At 37.8% G+C, this 19,794-nt stretch overlaps 1 protein-coding gene across 10 annotated transcripts in view; it reads left to right on the forward strand.

Annotated features, from left to right (window-relative positions):
- LOC149281106 (plasma membrane calcium-transporting ATPase 2-like) overlaps positions 1-19,794 on the forward strand; it is a 71,380-nt gene that overhangs the window by 43,251 nt on the left and 8,335 nt on the right. For 9 of the 10 annotated variants that reach the window (XM_089499748.1, XM_089499750.1, XM_089499749.1 and 6 more), the window contains 13 exons: positions 1,380-1,544; positions 2,790-3,004; positions 3,579-3,821; positions 7,367-7,608; positions 8,840-9,074; positions 9,935-10,114; positions 10,810-10,897; positions 11,365-11,471; positions 11,998-12,189; positions 16,015-16,228; positions 17,155-17,366; positions 17,980-18,087; positions 18,636-18,818. In XM_089499748.1, coding sequence (XP_089355874.1) covers positions 1,380-1,544; positions 2,790-3,004; positions 3,579-3,821; positions 7,367-7,608; positions 8,840-9,074; positions 9,935-10,114; positions 10,810-10,897; positions 11,365-11,471; positions 11,998-12,189; positions 16,015-16,228; positions 17,155-17,366; positions 17,980-18,087; positions 18,636-18,818 — 2,384 coding nt within the window. The remainder of the gene's footprint in view (positions 1-1,379; positions 1,545-2,789; positions 3,005-3,578; positions 3,822-7,366; positions 7,609-8,839; positions 9,075-9,934; positions 10,115-10,809; positions 10,898-11,364; positions 11,472-11,997; positions 12,190-16,014; positions 16,229-17,154; positions 17,367-17,979; positions 18,088-18,635; positions 18,819-19,794) is intronic. The other variant, XM_089499756.1, reaches the window with a different exon arrangement.

The raw sequence follows: 19,794 nt of genomic DNA on the forward strand, positions 1-19,794 counted from the left end.
ATAAAGCTTATGTATTTTATTTTAGAGCTGATACTAAGGTTCAAGAATAGTCTACAAACAAGCAAGTTTATTTAAGTAATGAGTGGATGATTATTTGTCTTCATTACTATACATAATTTCTAACAAAACTGAGAATGCTTGTGGTATTGATGAAGTACTGGGAAATAAATATTCAAAGTTTTTGCTTTCTGAACATTGGCAACATAAACTAGAAAAAAATATGTGGGTTACTTTTTCCTCCTGGTTAGACGTTAAATATTTTGCCTGTTATGAAGATTGTAAATGTCCACAAATGGAGGAAAATACTTTGAGAATGTGGTCAGAGGTCATACACATATTGCCTTCAATTTGGTTTTGGAGGTTTGATTTTAATATACACTGCTTCTAAGGCAGGAACAAAAAGCATATGTATATTCCTAGGTTTTTTTTTTAAATAAACTTAAACAATGCTGAATTTCTGACCATTTAGAAATGAATTTTAGAAGTGAAAGGGTGGTTTAGATGTGTCCTCAGAGTAGATCTCACCATGGCTTACAGCATTTGACACCAAGTTTCTGACAATTTGTAGTTCTAAGTAATGTTATTCTGATTTGTTATCATGGTATTAGCATTAGTAAACAATGAATGCTTTAACACTAGATGAGATTAAACAATTGTTTTGCAAAAGTAAAGGCCTAGTCTTACAAAGCAATTTTTAAAGCTTAGTTCATACAGGGCTTTACAGCCAGGCTCTTCTTGCAACAGAAGGTTTCTGGAGCTGGACCTTCATATTGCAAATTGAAGTGAAAGAGTTAAACCACAGCTCTCCTGTAAACTATAACTTTAGTAAATAGACCTACTTGTGTGGTTCATTTTAGGTGGTAATTATGGACAAATGCTGCAGTATCTTGATATTCTCATGGTTGCATTCTGAGTGTTGACAAGTAGATACTGTATTGTTCAAACAATTCCTGCAGCCTACTTTCCTGTTTTTGTTTGTTCTTCAATGAAGATGATGGCAATCTTATAAAATTACTCTGACATTCATTATTTTTTTCATTCCCCATTCCTGAAATTAAATTATTCTAGTTTCCAAGGATGTGTGGGCAGAATCCTATTTATGTTTGTCTGACCCATTTTTTTTTCCACACGAGGGAATAAGTTGCGAACAGAATACAAGGGAACGACTTGGAATGTTATAGAAAAAATGTTCCTATAACAATAAAAAAACCAACAATCCCTTAATGCTTAAAGCTATGTTAAAAGCTTTAATCATACTAGCTACATGCACAGTATTTTAAAATCATATAAACCAACATTTGTGGTCAGAATAATCTGTATAAAGGTCACATTCCTGAAGTTCAAATGGGTAAATTAATGATTTTATTTTGCTTTGACAGCCAAACAGCAGGATGGAGCAGCCGCAATGGAAATGCAGCCATTGAAAAGTGCTGAAGGAGGTGATGGAGAGGACAAGGACAAAAAGAAATCTAATCCCCACAAGAAAGAAAAATCTGTACTGCAGGGCAAACTGACCAAGCTAGCAGTGCAAATTGGGAAAGCAGGTAAATTGGATTATGTACATCTCCTAATGTTACTAAAAAGAACCTGCTGACCTGAACAATAATAACAATGTTGGAATATAACAGTCTTTACTGGCTGGCGGAGGCTGATGGTATTGTAGCCCACAAACAACTCTAAGGTCGCAGCATGACAAACATTGTTAATAATGGGTACGATTTTTACCTTCAAATTTACTGAGAACCTGCAGAAGAAAATCAGGAAAAAGGTTAATACAGTTTATATGACCGTGGCCAATATTGTTAATATAGTGCTTATACATTGAACCTTTTAGGAGTAAGGAATGCTATAATGCTTCAGATTTGTCTGTGCAGAGGTCCTCCATCTTAAAATGTCTGTCTTGTAGACCATTATGGTGCACCAACAGTAAATCTATTACTACAGCAAAGAAATGCAATGCAATCTGCACTGTGATATACATTCAGAAATTGGCTGCACATGTGGTGTGACTTTGATCACCACTATGGAACTCTCTAAAAAGAACACAGCAGCACGCTTAAGTTGCATTTGAACAAACCACAAGAACTCTGGATCAATGTCCTTTGAACAGATGAGACCAAAGTGGAGATGTCTGCCAATAATGTATAGCACCACGTTTGGTGAAAACCAAACACGGCATATCAGCGCAAACACCTCATACCAACTGTCAAGCACGGTGGTAGTGGGTGATGCTTTGGGCTGGTTTTGTCAAGAGAAATCCTCTGTATACTAAAGTATTCTAGAGTCAAATGTGAGTCTATCTGCCCAAAAGCTAAAGCTTGGCCGAAATTGGGTCATGCAATAGGACAATGATCCTAAACACCAGTAAATCTACAACAAAATGGCTGAAAAAGAAAAGAATCAAGGTGTTGCAATGGCCCCAGTCAAAGTCCAGACCTGAACCCAAATGAAATACTGTGGTGGGACCTCTAGAGAGCTGTGCATAAACAAATGCCCGCAAACCTCAATAAACTGAAACAACAATGTAAAGAAAAGTGGGCCAAGCATCCTCCACAACGATGAGAGACCGATACAGAAAGCGATTGCTTCAAGTTATTGCTGCTAAAGGTGGTTCTACAAACTGTTGAATCATAAGCTGTACTTAGTTTTTCACACATGGCTTCTCTATTTTGGTTTTATTTTTGTTGAGTAAATCATGACACAGTGTAATATAAATTTCTTCCACTCTCATTGTACTGACAATAATGTAAAATGTGTTCTGTGGCACTTATACATTTGTTGTTCTCCAGGTTTGGTTATGTCTGCAATCACTGTCATCATCTTGGTTCTTTATTTCGCTATTGATACATTTGTGGTGCAAAAAAAGCAGTGGATGCCAGAATGCACGCCCGTCTACATTCAGTACTTTGTTAAGTTTTTTATCATCGGTGTAACGGTGTTGGTGGTAGCTGTACCTGAAGGACTTCCTCTGGCTGTCACAATCTCTCTGGCTTACTCTGTAAAAGTAAGTATTTGTGTGTCATTGGATCAATTACAAGTTAACTCTACTAAATATTAGTGTGTACATTTGATCAGTAACATTTCTTTTGCTCTAATATATCGACCTGGGGAATAAACCTTTAACAGGACAAATTTTCTGAAAACACAGCAAAGTTGTTATGTGATTTTGTTGAGCAGCCTTTATTGATTATATATATATATATATATAATATATATATATATATATACTGTATATGTATTTGTGTTCAAGTAGCGCCTATCACTTACACAACTGTTACATTTTCTCTCCAAGAGTTTGCTAAAGCAACATCATGAAAGTTTAAAGGGACCACACAGCCATCATGTGCACTAAAGTGTATATAATGCCTGGAATGTCCTGTTAATGCAAAACTTACAAGTTTTAACTTCCACCTTTTTTTGTTTGCAAGATTGATCATTAAAACATTGTTATTATTTTAACCCTGGCATTTTTATCGTCTAAAATTGTGTAAATCAGTTTGGTTGGCAAGAGGACTGCTGGTGTATGCAAAAGATCAAAATTAAATGAAAAATAAATTGTGTCTTATCTATTCTTTCAGAAAATGATGAAGGATAACAACCTTGTAAGGCACTTAGATGCCTGTGAAACGATGGGGAATGCAACCGCGATATGCTCTGACAAGACTGGCACACTGACCACCAATCGTATGACTGTGGTGCAAGCCTTTGTGGGAGATGCCCACTATAAGGAAATCCCAGACCCTGACACACTTTCTGCTAAAACATTAGATGTTCTGGTGCAAGCTATTGGTATCAACAGTGCATACACCTCCAAAGTCTTGGTAAGAAATGCCATAGAGTTCCTTGGGATAGAAATTCTTCAAGGTATTCTGTTCATGTGATTACCTCTAAGACTATTATTGGTATATAGTTTATAACGTGTGAGAATCATATATGTATAGACAATACATATGAGTGACTAATAAGAATAAGAATAATCCATTATTTGCTTACCTGTGTGTTCACATGCATGGGACCGATGATGAAAGAGAGAAGGATTCGTAGAAATGAACTATCTGATCCCCGCCTATGAGAAGGGATTGCTGAATGGATCCTGCAGCATAGTGTTAAAGAATAGGGGTCCTAACATGCTGGCAGCTCATATGTAGATCAGTCACAATTCAACAGAAGTTTCTTTGGATGGTCACATGACATTTTTGGGAGTGTGAAAATAGTACAAAAAGATGAACGTTTGCATACATCCACCGGTGTAACTGCAGGATTGTAGCGGGCCCGTGCTTCTAGGGAGCCCGGTGTGACCCCTGCCACCCTTTGTTCCTGTTTTTTAGTACCAATTCAAAATAGTTTACAAAGGGTCCTTCCGACTTGGACCACACTGATGTGGATGTGTTATTGTACGTGTGTGTGAGCATGCATGTGTAGGTGTTTGTGAGCGTGTATGTGTAAGTGGGGTGAGATGGAGTGTGTGTTAGTGAGGATGACTAAGTGTGTAATTTGTGTTTTTACATGTTGGATGTTGGGGGGGCAAGGGACAAAGAAGGCACAGACAAGTTGTTTGGGGACAATGATGGCACAGACTAGCTGTTGAAGTTGGGGAGCCCCATGACATTTTTTACAATAGGGCTCATGGCCCTGCATATGTCACATATATATAAATGAGGTATTAGTAAGAAGGGTGTCTAAAAGCCTCAGGTCACTCCAGGGAAAATGTTCTATCCTAAATCTGTGGCTCTGCACTCCCTCTAAACCCCTCAACTCTAAATGCAAAAAAAAAATACATAAAATTGATGTTTCAATTTTAACTCTGCTACATGAAAAACATAACATACTATGGCATATGTGATGTTCCCAAAATCAGGACAAATACCTAAATATAATTATATATTTATTTCGTTTCATCTGCACTGTTAAATAAAACTGTGATAACATTTTTTTTCGAATTTTTTTCACATTTTTAAATACTTTTTTCGTACTAAATTAACGATCACCTCCTAAGCTCAGTTGTGTTGCCAAAATGCCTCAATGTCATTCATTGATACTGAAAACCCATCCCAGTACAAACACAAGTGCTATAGAGAGAGATGCTGCCTCGCACAATAGCGGTACCCACCAAAAAATAAACAAGTTCCCAAGAGAGTCTGTGCAGACCCTCCTGAGAACTCTGAGTTCCCCTTGCAGGCGAAATACAAGTACTGCTCTGAACCATGCAGGTCAATGGAGCCCAGCTTACTAATCACAGTGTGATTATGAAAATTGATAAATAATAAGAAAAAAAAATTGATAACATGTAAAAATAATTCTCCAGTGATGTCACCACCATGAAGTCCAAAAATATAAAAAAAACTTGTTTCCTAAAATTCACACTATATCTTCCTAGGATGGAATGAGTTATATACATTATATACAGAGAAAAATTATACACTATTTTGGCAAAAGTATTGGGACACACCTCTTTATTATTGAATTCAGGTGTTTCAATCAGACCCTTTGCAAAAGGTGTATAAAATCAAGCATGCGGTTTGCGGTTTGCATTTACAAGCATTTGTGAAAAAAATAGGTCGTTCTGAAGAGCTCAGTGAATTCAGGCGTGGTACTGTTATAGGATGCCACCTTTGCAATAATTGTTTGTGAAATTTCATCCCTACTAGATATTCCACTGTCAATTGTAAGTGGTATTATTGGAATTTGGAAGTGTTTATTAAAAGCAGGTAAAGTCTGAACATTACCTTCCAGACTGCATTGTGCCAATTTTTTATTTTTTGGTGGAGGAGGGATAATGAAATGGGGCTGTTTTTCAGGGGTTGGGCTTAGTTTACTTCCAGTGAAGGCAAATCTTAATGCTTCAGCATACCAAGATATTTTGGACAATGCTATGCTTCCAACTTTGTAGGAACAGCGCACAATGCAAGGACCATAAAGACATGGTTAAATGAGTTTGGTTTTGAAGAACTTGACTGGTCCGCACAGAGCCCTGACCTCAACCCCATCAAATACCTTTTGGGATGAACTGGAACTGCGATGCGGGCCTTCTCCTCCAATGTCAGTGCCTGACCTCACAAATGCTCTACTGAATGAATTGCGCAAAAATGTCCACAGGAAGACTCCAGAATCTTGTGGAAAGCCTTCCCAGAACAGTGGAAGCTGTTATAGCTTCTGGGGGGGGGACTACATATTAATGTCCATGTATGTAATGGTTTGGTGTCCCAATACTTTTGCCCATATAGAATATAATGTGTGTGAGTACAGCAAATGAGAGAGAAGATAATAATTACAGCTAAACAAAAACAATGCAAAAATTTTAAAGCAGCCATTGTTACAAGGGGTACAAAAAACAGCTCTATCCTTCACAACCATAGACAGAACTAGATGGTTAAACAAAACTGAATTTTACAAAAAAATTATGTATGAAATAAGTGGAGAAAAGGGTCATGTTACTGCCCTTTGCATCCTGTCTTTAGCACTGGTCAGCCCTGTATAATTCATGGCTTATTGAAGTGAAAGCTTCTTCAATGAATAATTAAAAAATGAAGAAATACAAGAGTCGATACTTTGTGAGGCTGAATGTTAACCAGCTCCTTCCTAAAAAGACTGCATGCAACTCAATCAGCCATCTGTAAATTGTACTAATTAGAGTTGGTATACCAATGTAAAAGACTCCACAACCTTGTCTTCTGAAACAACACATATGATGATTGAACATCTTGAAAGTAAACCATGAGGTTTTTCTTACTGTTAATGAAACTGGATAGTCATTGGATATAGTCTTGTCAGTTACTTTAGACTAACTCCAAATTCTAAAGGTCTTTTATAGGCTTCTATCAACTATTACTACCTGCCTCTAGTTCTCCAAATTGAGTACATCCCATAATATCTACCAGCTCTTCCTTTGGGGTTGTTTGTGTTTCGGTTTTGGTGGGGTGACTTGCTGTAAAACCCTTGTTGGGCTGAGGAAATTGAATATTTAATGTGCCAAAGCTAGTTACAAAAGAGTGACCTTACCAATCTGCCATTAACATTATTAAATATTTGAAATTAGAAAATTTAGATGGCGGACAGATGGCAGAGCCCTAAACACAATCCTAGACTCACACATAATGTAAGGGTGTATAGAATCCTAGCTGATGACAGGTAGATGATTAAAACAGATACACCAGAAAAGGGGGCAGATTTTCAAACAATATATATCAATTTCAGAAATGACCATTATCACAGATAGATAAAGAAAAACACTTTTAAATAATGCAATATGTTGGTCTGCAATTTTACCACAAACAATGAGTTAATAAAATCTGAAAATTTTCTTTAATAATGTACTCCATAAAATGTATATTTACTCTTTTGTTAGCTGGTCTCCTTTTTCTCCTAGCCTCCAGAAAAAGAAGGAGGCCTTCCACGACAAGTTGGGAACAAAACAGAATGTGGTTTATTGGGATTTGTCTTGGACCTGAAAAGGGATTACCAGACAATAAGGAATCAGATCCCAGAGGAGAAACTTTATAAAGTCTACACCTTTAACTCTGTCAGAAAGTCAATGAGCACAGTGATTAAACTTGAAGATGGCAGTTACCGAATGTTTAGTAAAGGTGCCTCTGAGATTATGCTAAAAAAGTAAGTCCAACTTCATGTATTACCAGCAATTGTGTCAAATGTATTTGACTCATCAGGTTCCGTCAGTAAAAGGAGAGTTAACAGCAAAGTTATGGTTTCTGTTTCATTATTTCACTATTCATTATGAAGGGCTAAGAATGACAGTCTTCTCTGGCTACAAGGCCTGAGCTTGTCCTGTATAATGCATATTACATTGACATCTTTTTACTAAAGGATGAATTGGCAAAAATTCACTAAAGCCAACTGTGTCTCCTGTACCTGTCATGTGTGCTGGAGGGTGTTATTTAAAAAAAAAAAATCATAAGTAACCCTGGAAGGGGGTCCATCCAAGCACGCTTTATGTTGTCGCTTGTAATTAAAATTAAAGAAAGAAAAAAAATGATTCACTCACCTTCTAAGGGCCCATCCAGCTATGATTCACAAAGCCTTCAGTCCTCCATTTTCAGCTCATTTAAAGAAACCATAGACCTGCCAGAGAAACACTTGTCGCTGGCAATGGATTGGAAAATAGCTGTGGGGGTAATGTCCGTCATAGGCACAACTTGCATTTTAACATCGTTCATTGCACCAGGACCAGGGTGGGAGTGAAGGAGAGGCATAACTTGAGGTTTGTGCCTCCCAAAAGGGAGATTTTTATAATATTAACCACTGAGGTATAGTTTATTTTATTTATTGCTTTTCTTGTAAATGTGTATTGCGAGGAGGATAGTTTGATTCAGGCAAGCATGGCAGATTGAACTTGCATGTCCTCACACATAACTGGCAACATTTAAAGTTGCGTGCCATCGCAAATAAGTCATAGATTACTGAATCTGTGAGTTGTCTCGCTACTGTTAGCATGTGAGCAACTGGAGTCAAGTCCTAGAGAGTACCTTTTTACCAAATTTTAAAATGACTTCCCAGTCCTCCCATATCGTATATTTTGCAGTTTAATATACTTAATAAGCTTGTGCTATGTTTTTCCATTTTAAATAGGTAGCACATATCCTGGGATTTGATATTTATCCATGCTAATCAAATGGTTCTTCATCGAAGGCTGCTTCATTCTAGCTGCCTTGGAAGGAGACCTCAGTTTTTCTGATGTAAAGCATTTTTAAATCAAGGTACTGTGCTTGTTGGAAAAAAGCAAGCACAAACTGTTTTCTATAGCTGAATTTAATCATTCTGAAATATGTATAAGCAGTAGCACGAATTTTAAGATGATTTAATAATATTCTTCTCATTCTTTTAGGTGTTCTAAAATATTGAATGGTGCAGGAGAACCACGTATCTTCAAGCCTAGAGACCGGGATGAGATGGTAAAGAAAGTTATTGAGCCCATGGCCTGTGAGGGGCTGAGGACAATCTGTATCGGTTACCGGGATTTCAGCAATAACCCTGAACCCGACTGGGACAATGAGAATGAAATTGTGACCGATCTGACCTGCATTGCTGTAGTTGGTATTGAAGATCCAGTTAGACCAGAGGTACAGTGTGTTTGCGACATACCGTATATGAATTTCCATGTAACATAGCAACTGCAATGTTTTAGCAACCCTGTGACGGCACGATACGCACTAAACTTTCATATGCTCCCCAAAAAATTAAAGTGAAGGGAGAATATTTATTCCGCTATTTAGAACAGGCCACATTTCATTTTATTAAATAAATGTATGGTCACCTAGTTATTAGGACATTGACATTTTTATCATTTCAGTTTGTGCACAAAATTATGTTTGAATATACTTGAATCATTTTGACATATGTATTCTTTTGGAGGGACAGTCCCTCACCCCACTTGGTTTCCTTCCCTAGTCCTCATGGCTTCAGGTGGTACTGGATTACCAAATTATTGATCTTTGTAGGAAAGAGTTGTTGCTAGAGTAATTTTTGGCAAAAAGTTATTTACTTCAATCGAAAATATTTTTAAATCTTTAAATACGGTACGGTATACAGCGATGTAAACGCTGAAGAAACACCTCACTGACATGACTGTTTGACAGGAAGTCCTTTAATTGTCATTAGTCAGGGTCTGTGGATTTTTTTCTGTCTCCTCAATGATTATTAAACTCCATGTTTTCTGACAGTTATCTCAAAGGCGATAGCTTGACCAAAGATCTGTGATCTTTTAAATTGACTTTTCAGGCACACCTTAGCTCTTCCCGACAGTATGAATGACAACATTAGAGACAGTGTTCCAAACAGCACATGTTTTGCGAACAGCACAGGCATGAGTGCAGTTTGTATGTGTATATTCCCTTTTCGCATACTATCTTCTGATAAGCATAACTGTTTTTTTAAGGATGTCTGTTTTTTGTTTTATCTTTTTTATTATTATAATGTGCAGGTACCTGAAGCCATAAGAAAGTGCCAGCGAGCTGGCATCACGGTTCGTATGGTCACGGGAGATAACATTAATACAGCACGTGCCATTGCCATTAAGTGTGGCATTTTACACCCAGGAGAGGACTTTCTCTGCATTGAAGGGAAGGAATTTAATCGAAGAATACGCAATGAGAAGGGGGAGGTATGTTATTACCAGTGATTTCTGGTTTTAGAAGCCATATATTAACAATACTGTAACATACATTTGTGTACATGCTGTACTGTGATGTGGCAGGCAAGATTATTTGCTGGTACTAACCTTTACAAAATCCCCGGAATATACTCTTCTACTCGCAGGAAGAGGTGTTGGAGAGTTTATTAAAAATGATATGGTCTTTCAGCACTCTTCTCAGGCACACGTTACAGGCCCTTAGAGAACACATGAATTAATCTGATTGGGTGAGAAAGTGAGAACCCATATACGAACAGATAGGGCTATATGTAAAGGAGAACATAATGTAAAATACAAGGTACTCTTACGTGTAAATATGATTTTAAAATGCATGTTCCTTTGCACTCATGTATTACAGACTTATAATACCTGCTGCCAGACACTGGTGGATCCCTCTCTACTAAGGTGTTAAGACACAATACCCCACTTGAAGACAAATTGCAAATATTGCAATATTCAGCAGCATTACCTGAGGCATAAACTTATGAAAAATGTAGCCAAGTCTTTCATAGAACCTCAGTTTGTCATTATTTTATTTGTTTGTTTTAATTGATGTTGCCTTTATCCATTTGATCTAAAGATCACACATATATATATATATATATGTTTATAATTGAAAAATAATAAATAAATAATAATTTATAATAATAAATCTTTATGTTTAGATTGAACAAGAACGGATTGATAAGCTCTGGCCCAAGTTACGTGTTCTGGCACGATCATCACCTACTGACAAACACACGTTGGTTAAAGGTACTTTGCCAAGAGTAATATTTAGGACATATCAACTGAAACGTATTTATGAGATCTTCAAAACACATTTGTGATGTATATTTAATTACATATTATTATACGAAGTATTACAATTTAGTTGTCCTATACAACCCATAGTAGTTTGACAAATTTCTTCTTGATAAAGAGGATTACGGAAACGTAGCTAATGAACATAGCATTTAATTATGAACACCTTAAGCAGATGCTTAATACGTTATTATTCAGTCTTATTGGTTAGGTTCCTGTTGTTTAATTTAACGGCCAATAGTGTTGAAATAGAATTCTTAGGTAATACATGTTCCTACGCTGCTACTAATATTCAATTTTGGTTCCGAAATTATTAGTCATAATATTTAATCTTTCCTTTCCAAGCATTTACTCCAAACTTGGTTGTGGAACATTAATAATATAAAGGGTTTTTTTAAAGCAAAGTTTCTGTTTTGTAGGCATCATAGACAGCACACAGGTTGAGCAGAGGCAAGTCGTTGCAGTAACAGGTGATGGAACCAATGACGGGCCAGCTTTGAAGAAAGCGGATGTTGGGTTTGCAATGGTACGCTGATTTTCTACATTAAATGAGCAGAATGTTATCAATGTGGATAAATGAGGATTTCAAAATATAAAAAAATAACCCAATAAATCATTTCATAATTTTCAGTTATTTACATTACATTATGTGACCTAGATATGTCAAGGTGTGGAGAATAAAGCAATGATGTATTGTGGCCTAGGCTGACTAGGTCCTGCTGACCTATGGGCCAACTTACAGGGAAGATCTTTGATCTTTGAACACACCTTTAAGCGCAGTACATACTCTGAAGACGAGGGGGTGGCTGGGGACACTTCCCTAGGTTGGGCCTAGGGCAGCGCAGAAGGTAAATGTATTGCTGGAATAAAGTATAGTGCAGAGATGCAGAAATAAAATGTATAACTGAAAGAGGTGGCGTGAATAGAGGAGTTAAATGGGCTACATATATAACTTATAGCATAAACTGTTAACTCAGGCTAGGGATTGTTATGCGGGTTAAGAACCATTAGAACAGATTGGGTACATTAGCTTGTTGTTTCTGTTCTTTCAGGGAATTGCTGGCACAGACGTGGCTAAAGAAGCTTCTGACATCATTCTCACCGATGATAATTTTAGCAGCATTGTGAAGGCTGTAATGTGGGGTCGCAACGTCTATGACAGTATCTCCAAGTTCTTACAGTTTCAGCTAACCGTGAATGTGGTTGCTGTGATTGTAGCATTTACAGGGGCCTGCATTACACAGGTAAGGCTTATGGATGTATCTTTAATTGGATTATTATTATCGGGGTAGTGAATGCACAAGCAACCTACACCCTAAACGGTAGTGAATTAGGGGTAACGACAAATGAGAAGGATTTGGGAATTGTTATAGACAACAAACTAGGCAACAATGTGCAATGTCAGTCTGCGGTTGCTAAGGCCAGTAAGGTATTGTCGTGTATAAAAAGGGGCATCAAGTCACGGGATAAAGATATAATTTTGCCTCTGTATAAATCAATGGTAAGGGCGCACCTTGAATATGCTGTGCAATTTTGGGCACCTATTCTAAAGAAGGATATCATAGCACTAGAAAGGGTGCAGAGGCGGGCTACAAAATTAATAAAATGAATGGAGCACTAAAGTTACGAAGAAAGGTTAACTAATTTAAATCTGTTTAGTTTAGAAAAACGTCGCCTCAGATGGGATATGATAACATTATATAAATATATTCGGGGCCAATACTAAACCATTGTGTGGAAATCTGTTCATAAACAGGACTATGCATAGGACACGTGGTCACGCGTTTAGACTGGAAGAAAGGAGATTTAGACTAAAGCAGAGGAAAGGGTTTTTTACAGTAAGGACAATAAGGATGTGGAATTCTCTGCCTGCAGAGGTAGTTTTATCGGAGTCTGTACAGACGTTTAAACTGCAACTGGATGGATACCTGGAAAAACATAATATTCGGGGATATAATCTTTAATTATGGGGAAACAGCTTATTGATCCAAGGAGAAATCTGACTGCCATTTTGGGGTCAAGAAGGAATTTTTTCCCCTGGTTAGTGCAAAATTGGAAAGAGCGAAACTGGGGTTTTTTTTCAGCCTATGTAACTATGTAACTATGTAGACAAACCATTATATATATCGTTAGCCTTAAGTGTAAATAGAACATCAGGTTGTGATCCTCTACAACTAAAATACGCTGAAGAGCAAGTATGAACATGAGTTCCAAGTTTCCCTGGATTTGCGTGTTATGCAGTGATCTCCAGCAAATTTATTTGCTGATGTTTTGGTTTTAATGTATCACTTCCATCTAGTGGCTTCTTATGGAAAGAGTCACTATCCAATACAGAAGACCAGTAGCATAAAATGAAGCATGAGGTCGAGAACAATCAATAAAGAATTTCTGTAATGTCATTTTTAATTTAAAAAAAAACATGCAATGAATGCCTGAAAGTTAAACTGCATATCCCTCTACACTTGCACCGTTGATTATTTAAAAAAATATAGATTTTATTTCCTACACTTTCTTAATGCATATCACATAACCTGCAAGTGGTCTCAGTCCTAACCTTACCTGTCCTTCTCTAATATTATTCTCTAGAATTATTTTCAACAGCTTTTCTTAGGAGACTAATGAAGAGTACCTAAAGGTTTCTGTCACTATTAGATTTTTTTTTTAAGTGCTGTTTTTCATAAATGGGTGCGGACTGCACCCGGGTGACACCTTACAGGGGGTGACACTACACCAGGCAGGGAACTCTATGAGAGTGTAATCCGCCTGGGATAACCCTACCATAGCGCGGCCGCGGCGGTGCAACCAGAGCGGAGGAGGCAGACCTGGCACTGGCAGATCATCACTGGACGCCGGAGAAGGAATTATGGCACCAGGCACGTCGAGGGGGTGACACCATGTGTCATCGCACCGGGTGACACCAACCCTAGTGACGCCACTGATACTGTATTGCAGTTTACTTTGTAGACGCAATATGTGTGTGTATTTGATGGGTGGCCTTTTGGTTTTCTATAAACAGAAACAGCTTCTCAAGAACATTTCCATTCGCTGTTTGCATGTGAGAGGTGCCAAGTAAGATTGCAGGTCCAGATCAACTTAATGTGGCTTGTTATTGTTTTTTTTCTCATCTGTTATCAGGTCCCTATAGTAACTCAGGAGGAAACTAATGCAAAATAGGAGATCTCTAGGGCTTTCCATCTGCTTGTTATGGATGAGCAACAATCACAACTATAATCAGCAACCCAATAGGAAAAGTGCAACTTTAATAGAAAAAGATCTCTTTAACTGTCTTGAGAAAAAGATCTTGAATACCAAACAACAATAAAAATATAAGATATAAATACCAGAGGTGTTGGATAAATAATAAGAATGACATTTTGTCAGTTCAGAGGAGGGCTACTGAAATGGTTTGCAGCATAACAATTATCAGGAAAGACAAAAGGATCTCAATATGTATAGCTTGGAGAAAGGAAGAGAGAGGGGGTATTTGGCAGAAACATTAAAATACTTAAAGGGTTTTAACCCCTCTATGACCAATGACATACCAGATAGGTCATTACAAGATGTCCCAAGAGGACCAATGACAAACCTGTGATTGTGCGGTGACCTCTGTTACTGACTACCCCATGACCTGAGAGGTCAGTCTAGAGCAGATCACCTGCACTTCCGTGCATGCGATTGCTTGTAAAGACAATCACATGCACGGGTACAGTCAGATGACAAAGGCAATGCACCACTGTCTATGTCCTCTGCCTCTCTCCTTCTCATTGCGATGGTGAGCTGGAGAGAGAGAGAGAGAGAAAATCGTAAGAAACACTTACTGGATGGGTTCCAAGATTCAGGTTTAAAAAAAAATACATATTTTGTCTATTTGTACCTGACCCTGGCCTAAAGTGTTTATTAATGTATGGTGTATACTTAGTGTTATGGGGTTAGTTAGTCGGGAATTAGATAGGGTTAAGGTTAGATAGGGGTTAAAAAAATAAAAACATAAACTTAAAATAAGTAAAAATTATATTGGAATATAAAGTGTCTTCCAAATCAGGAAATGCCAACGAATATATTTTTGGTATGTTTTCCCCCAGTTATACTACTTGTGTATAATTTATATACATATAAAACTGTGAAAAGTGTATTTTTCTTAATTCCAGTTTTTTTTTTATTTTATTCATAAAAAATGTCTTACATATATATAACTAGAGGGGCAGGGTCTTCGATGTAATGTACTGAGAGGGTGGTAGATAAATGGAAGAGCTTCCTAGAAGAAGTGGTAGAGGCTGATATAGTGAGATAATTAAAGCATGCATGGGATAGGTATCGGCTATCCTGACAAAGACTGATTAAGAGTCTTGACATCAGGACAAATGAGCAGACTAGATGGGCAAAATGGTTCTTATCTGCTATCAAATTCTGTGTTTCCATATAATGCCTATTGTAGAATATCAAGTTTGTGTAAATATTAATCTGTATTGAGACTACAAACTTGACATAGAATAGTGAAATGAATATGTGGAAGGATAGATATAGATAGATAGAAAATCTGAGCTGTACGCATGATGCAAGGTAAATGTGGGAGTTAACTATGTAATATACGGGGATGTCTGAGCCATTCCTGCCGGAGATGCTCAGTGTGATTGACCTCTCATAAAGTATAAGTCAGACATAGCCTTTGACTCCTGGTTTAGCAAAAACCTGACATTTATGTTGTTTGTACTAGAGACATAAGAGTCTCAAATATGTATACATTAACCCAAAGCATATTTAAGTTTCTGAGGTTGCATCAACTTATTTTTTTCTTCCAGGTTGAATTATAAACAAAAACCAGGATTGTTTTAATTATAAATACATAATATGTAGTGTTAGTCTATAAAACAGAAAGCTGTAAATAATCTGCAAGAATAGTTACGTTCATAAATATAATTATTGAATGCAGTGCTGTAACAACTGTAAATACAATATAAGTGTAAAACACAAAATCAAAACGAATGAATGTGCACATACGATGTTTATTAATGTGTACCAGAATGCTGTCGTCCTGTCACTCATAGACAATATTTTTTTCTATTGGCAAGGACTCCCCTTTGAAAGCGGTACAGATGCTGTGGGTTAACCTCATCATGGACACATTTGCCTCTCTTGCACTGGCAACAGAGCCCCCTACAGAGTCACTTCTCCTACGAAAGCCTTATGGAAGAAACAAACCTCTGATTTCAAGCACAATGATGAAAAACATATTGGGCCATGCCGTGTATCAGCTCACACTAATATTTACACTCCTCTTTGTTGGTAAGACACTTAGTAAATATAAGTAAGTAATTTACATGACAACGTGGTCTGATTATTCTCGGGGCTGGACTACTATTCACACAACAATTATACTACCTTCCTAGGTAACACCATAGTTAACCTAAGCAGGCTCCATAATTTACATTCTCAATGCTCACTCAATACTGTCATAAACATGTTCTATGTTCAAAGATATCAGATTGTTCTCAGAATCTAAATGTTGATAAAGGTTGGCTCCCCTTAGAACAATCACATGTCTGTGGCTCCCGAATGCCATTCCTTGGCCAAAAAATAGCTAAGAAACAACCTAGACTACCCTACCCAACCATAACACATACTTTGTGCTGTTTGTCATACCTACCCAAAGCCTGCCACTTAACTTTTCACTCCTGCTAGACTCCCACAACATTGATCTACTACAAGAGAAGTTGGAAATGGACATAAAACTGTTCCCCTCTGGGATCTAGGTGACCAACCTCACTGTATATCCCATATACTTTAAATTAGGATAATGACGAGAGACGTTGGCCAGTACACCCTTCACAAAGTTTGTCTCTGCCGGCCACTGTGTATATCTGTATGCTAAAATTTTATATCTGCTACTTGTAATGCCTCAAGTTGCTGTCCACTCCTCATTGTTAGCATATACCGCTGTTTGCATGACCCACCACATTTCTCGATGTCTTTCTGATGTCCCTTCAGTTAGTAACATGAAAAGGAAAAAATGCATCTTTATATAGGCAACTTTTTGTGAGACATTTTGCAGTTCTTTAACTCTTCATATTATGTTTCTTTCTTTTGTAAAACAAAAAAAAGAACGTAAAGAAAACGTTGATGCCCCTCTTTCCTGAACGTAACAAGAACTAGAAAGAATTGCAATTTACCAACCCAACCAGAACTTAATGTTTGTGAACAATTGTTTTTAGGAGAAGAGATCTTTAATATCGACAGTGGAAGGAACGCACCTCTTCATTCTCCTCCGTCTGAACACTATACAATCATCTTCAATACATTCGTCATGATGCAACTCTTCAATGAGATCAATGCTCGCAAGATCCACGGAGAGCGTAATGTGTTTGATGGCATATTCAAAAATCCCATTTTCTGTGTCATCGTGTTAGGCACATTCGCTATCCAGGTAATATCTGAATTTAAAGAGCAGGCACACAATACATACATGATACTATTTAGAACCAAAATAGTTGCTTTTCAGACAGGCTTCACACTGAAATATCATTTGAGGTGGCTAAGAGCCATTTGGACTATCTAGTCTACCAGTTTTTCTACTTCATGTAAGACTTCACTTATTCACCAGCCTCTCAGCAAAAAATATTTTTCTTCATTACATTGAAGCCCCTCAAGAATTCAAGAATTTACCTCCTGGATTTGGTTCCCATTTAAAATGTTGACACTCCTCTACTTTATTGAACCCTTTTATGTGTTTTAGCGTTGCTGTCAACCCAAATGGACACGGGGACAATTTTTTTTAGAATCTTTTCTCAGCTACAATTGGAAACTTCTGCAATCAGAAATTTAGTAATACAATAAAGTAGATATTTTATATTTATACATTATTCATATATAGTTTTACAGGTAAAGGTAAGGTTTTTTGAGTATTTAGCTGCTGGTTTACCCAGCACTTTTCTGTCCATTCAACATGACGTACTCAGAGGTATTGTTGTAGCTTCCTCATTTTTAAAACTATGTGTTATGTCTTAATTTTAATTATTTGTCTTGTTTTTACTCTTTAGATTGTGATTGTCCAATTCGGCGGAAAGCCATTTAGTTGCTCTCCTTTACAACTCGACCAGTGGATGTGGTGCATATTTCTTGGCTTTGGAGAACTTGTTTGGGGCCAGGTATTATTTATCATAGTTATTGTGTGTCTAGCAGGTTTTATATAATACAATTGCCTGTAGGTATGTGTATATAATACAAGTATTTACAAGTTTATCTATTCTTGAAGCAGCTAACCAATGGCACGAAAGCACTCTCATTGAAATCAATGGGAGCCCTACTGTGCAGGTGCATGATACCCCTTCCTGCAGTATTCGCCGAGCCAGCGCTATAGCTGGCCGGAGGGAAGTATATAATGTCCAGGGAGATGTATTCAGCTGAACAAACCTCCTGCACGCAAAACACTGGGGAGTGGGGAAAGGGGCAAATGTATATGAGAGGGTTGTGCAGAATCGACCATGTATTTGCAAAAGCAACACCATGAAAATGTAAAGGGATCACACAGCTATCCTATGCATTAAAATGTATATGATGCCTGGAGCATTTATCTTGCCCTTACAATGAAAGAGCAGCTAAGATGTTTTTATTGCTCTGCTACATGTTGTTTTTCATTTATATGATTACTGGAATACAACCAATGTTAACCAGCTTTACTTTTTATATTTTATAGGTTATTGCCAGCATCCCAACCAGTAGGTTGAAATTCTTAAAGGGAGCTGGTCGCCTCACTCAGAAAGAGGAGATCCCTGAAGAGGATTTCAATGAGGATGTGGAAGAAATTGACCATGCCGAAAGAGAGCTGAGGCGTGGGCAGATTCTCTGGTTCCGAGGACTCAACAGAATTCAGACACAGGTATGTTGATGTAAGGTCCATGACTGAACAATTGGAGTAACCTTTTTGTTAGTATCTCCACAGTTCTCCAGATCTTGACAGCAAGCAGAAACAGACTCCTAAAACAAGGCTTGGAACAATCATGTGTCTATATAAAAGGAAAAGTTTTCATGTATCATCCCTTTAATAAATGGCCTGCGAGTAGTGCATAAGTATTTTTTTCTAATTCACATGAACAGGGCTGGATTAATGTAGAGGCTGATGGAGCTGCAGCTCCAGGCCCCCACCTCAAAATAGGCCCAGACAGGAGGCCACATGAGGCCGTCTTCAAGGCGGTGCAAAAGGGGCAGCTGCACTGGGGGCCCAAAGCAACTGCCCTTTGAGCTTGCGGCAACCACAGTCATGGGGGTCACAGTTGCTTCACTTCCGCACGGGCCGCCCGCTCCTTACCTGTGAGTGTGCGAGCATCGTCTCTTGTACCGCCCAGTGGATGCAGGAACCCAGCAGAGTCACGTTACATCACATGACCCTGCTGTGTTCCTTTTTTCCCTGGGCGGTAAAAGAGAAGTTGTTTGCACAGTGTGCAAGCAACCCAGACTTAGGCAGCAGGCTGGGGCGATACACAAAGGGGCAAAAACACACAAAAAAAGTATGATGACTTTTTTTAGTGTACTGATGTACTCCCAATCCCTTTACATAAAATTATATCCTATACTATCTGAGTAGCACTGATGTCATCTTTATCCACTACACATGTATGCCGAGGACTTAAGATTCTGTTTATTCCGTCTATTTAATTTATTTCTATAAAAAGGCCCACCCAAATCCTCAGCACCAGGCCCATGTTGCTCTTAACCCGGCCCTGCATGTAAAAAACAAGCCACTATTAACCTTCTCGGAGGCAGAATAGGGTGTGACATAATATTATGTTATGCTTTCTTGCATTCAGTAATGTTGTGAAATGTTTTTCCACAGATGATTAATCTTTGACAATATT

The sequence above is a fragment of the Sceloporus occidentalis genome, unplaced genomic scaffold (genome assembly GCF_023333645.1).
Source record: "Sceloporus occidentalis isolate IW3139 unplaced genomic scaffold, rSceOcc1.0.p SCAF_139, whole genome shotgun sequence".
Lineage (NCBI taxonomy): Eukaryota > Metazoa > Chordata > Lepidosauria > Squamata > Phrynosomatidae > Sceloporus > Sceloporus occidentalis.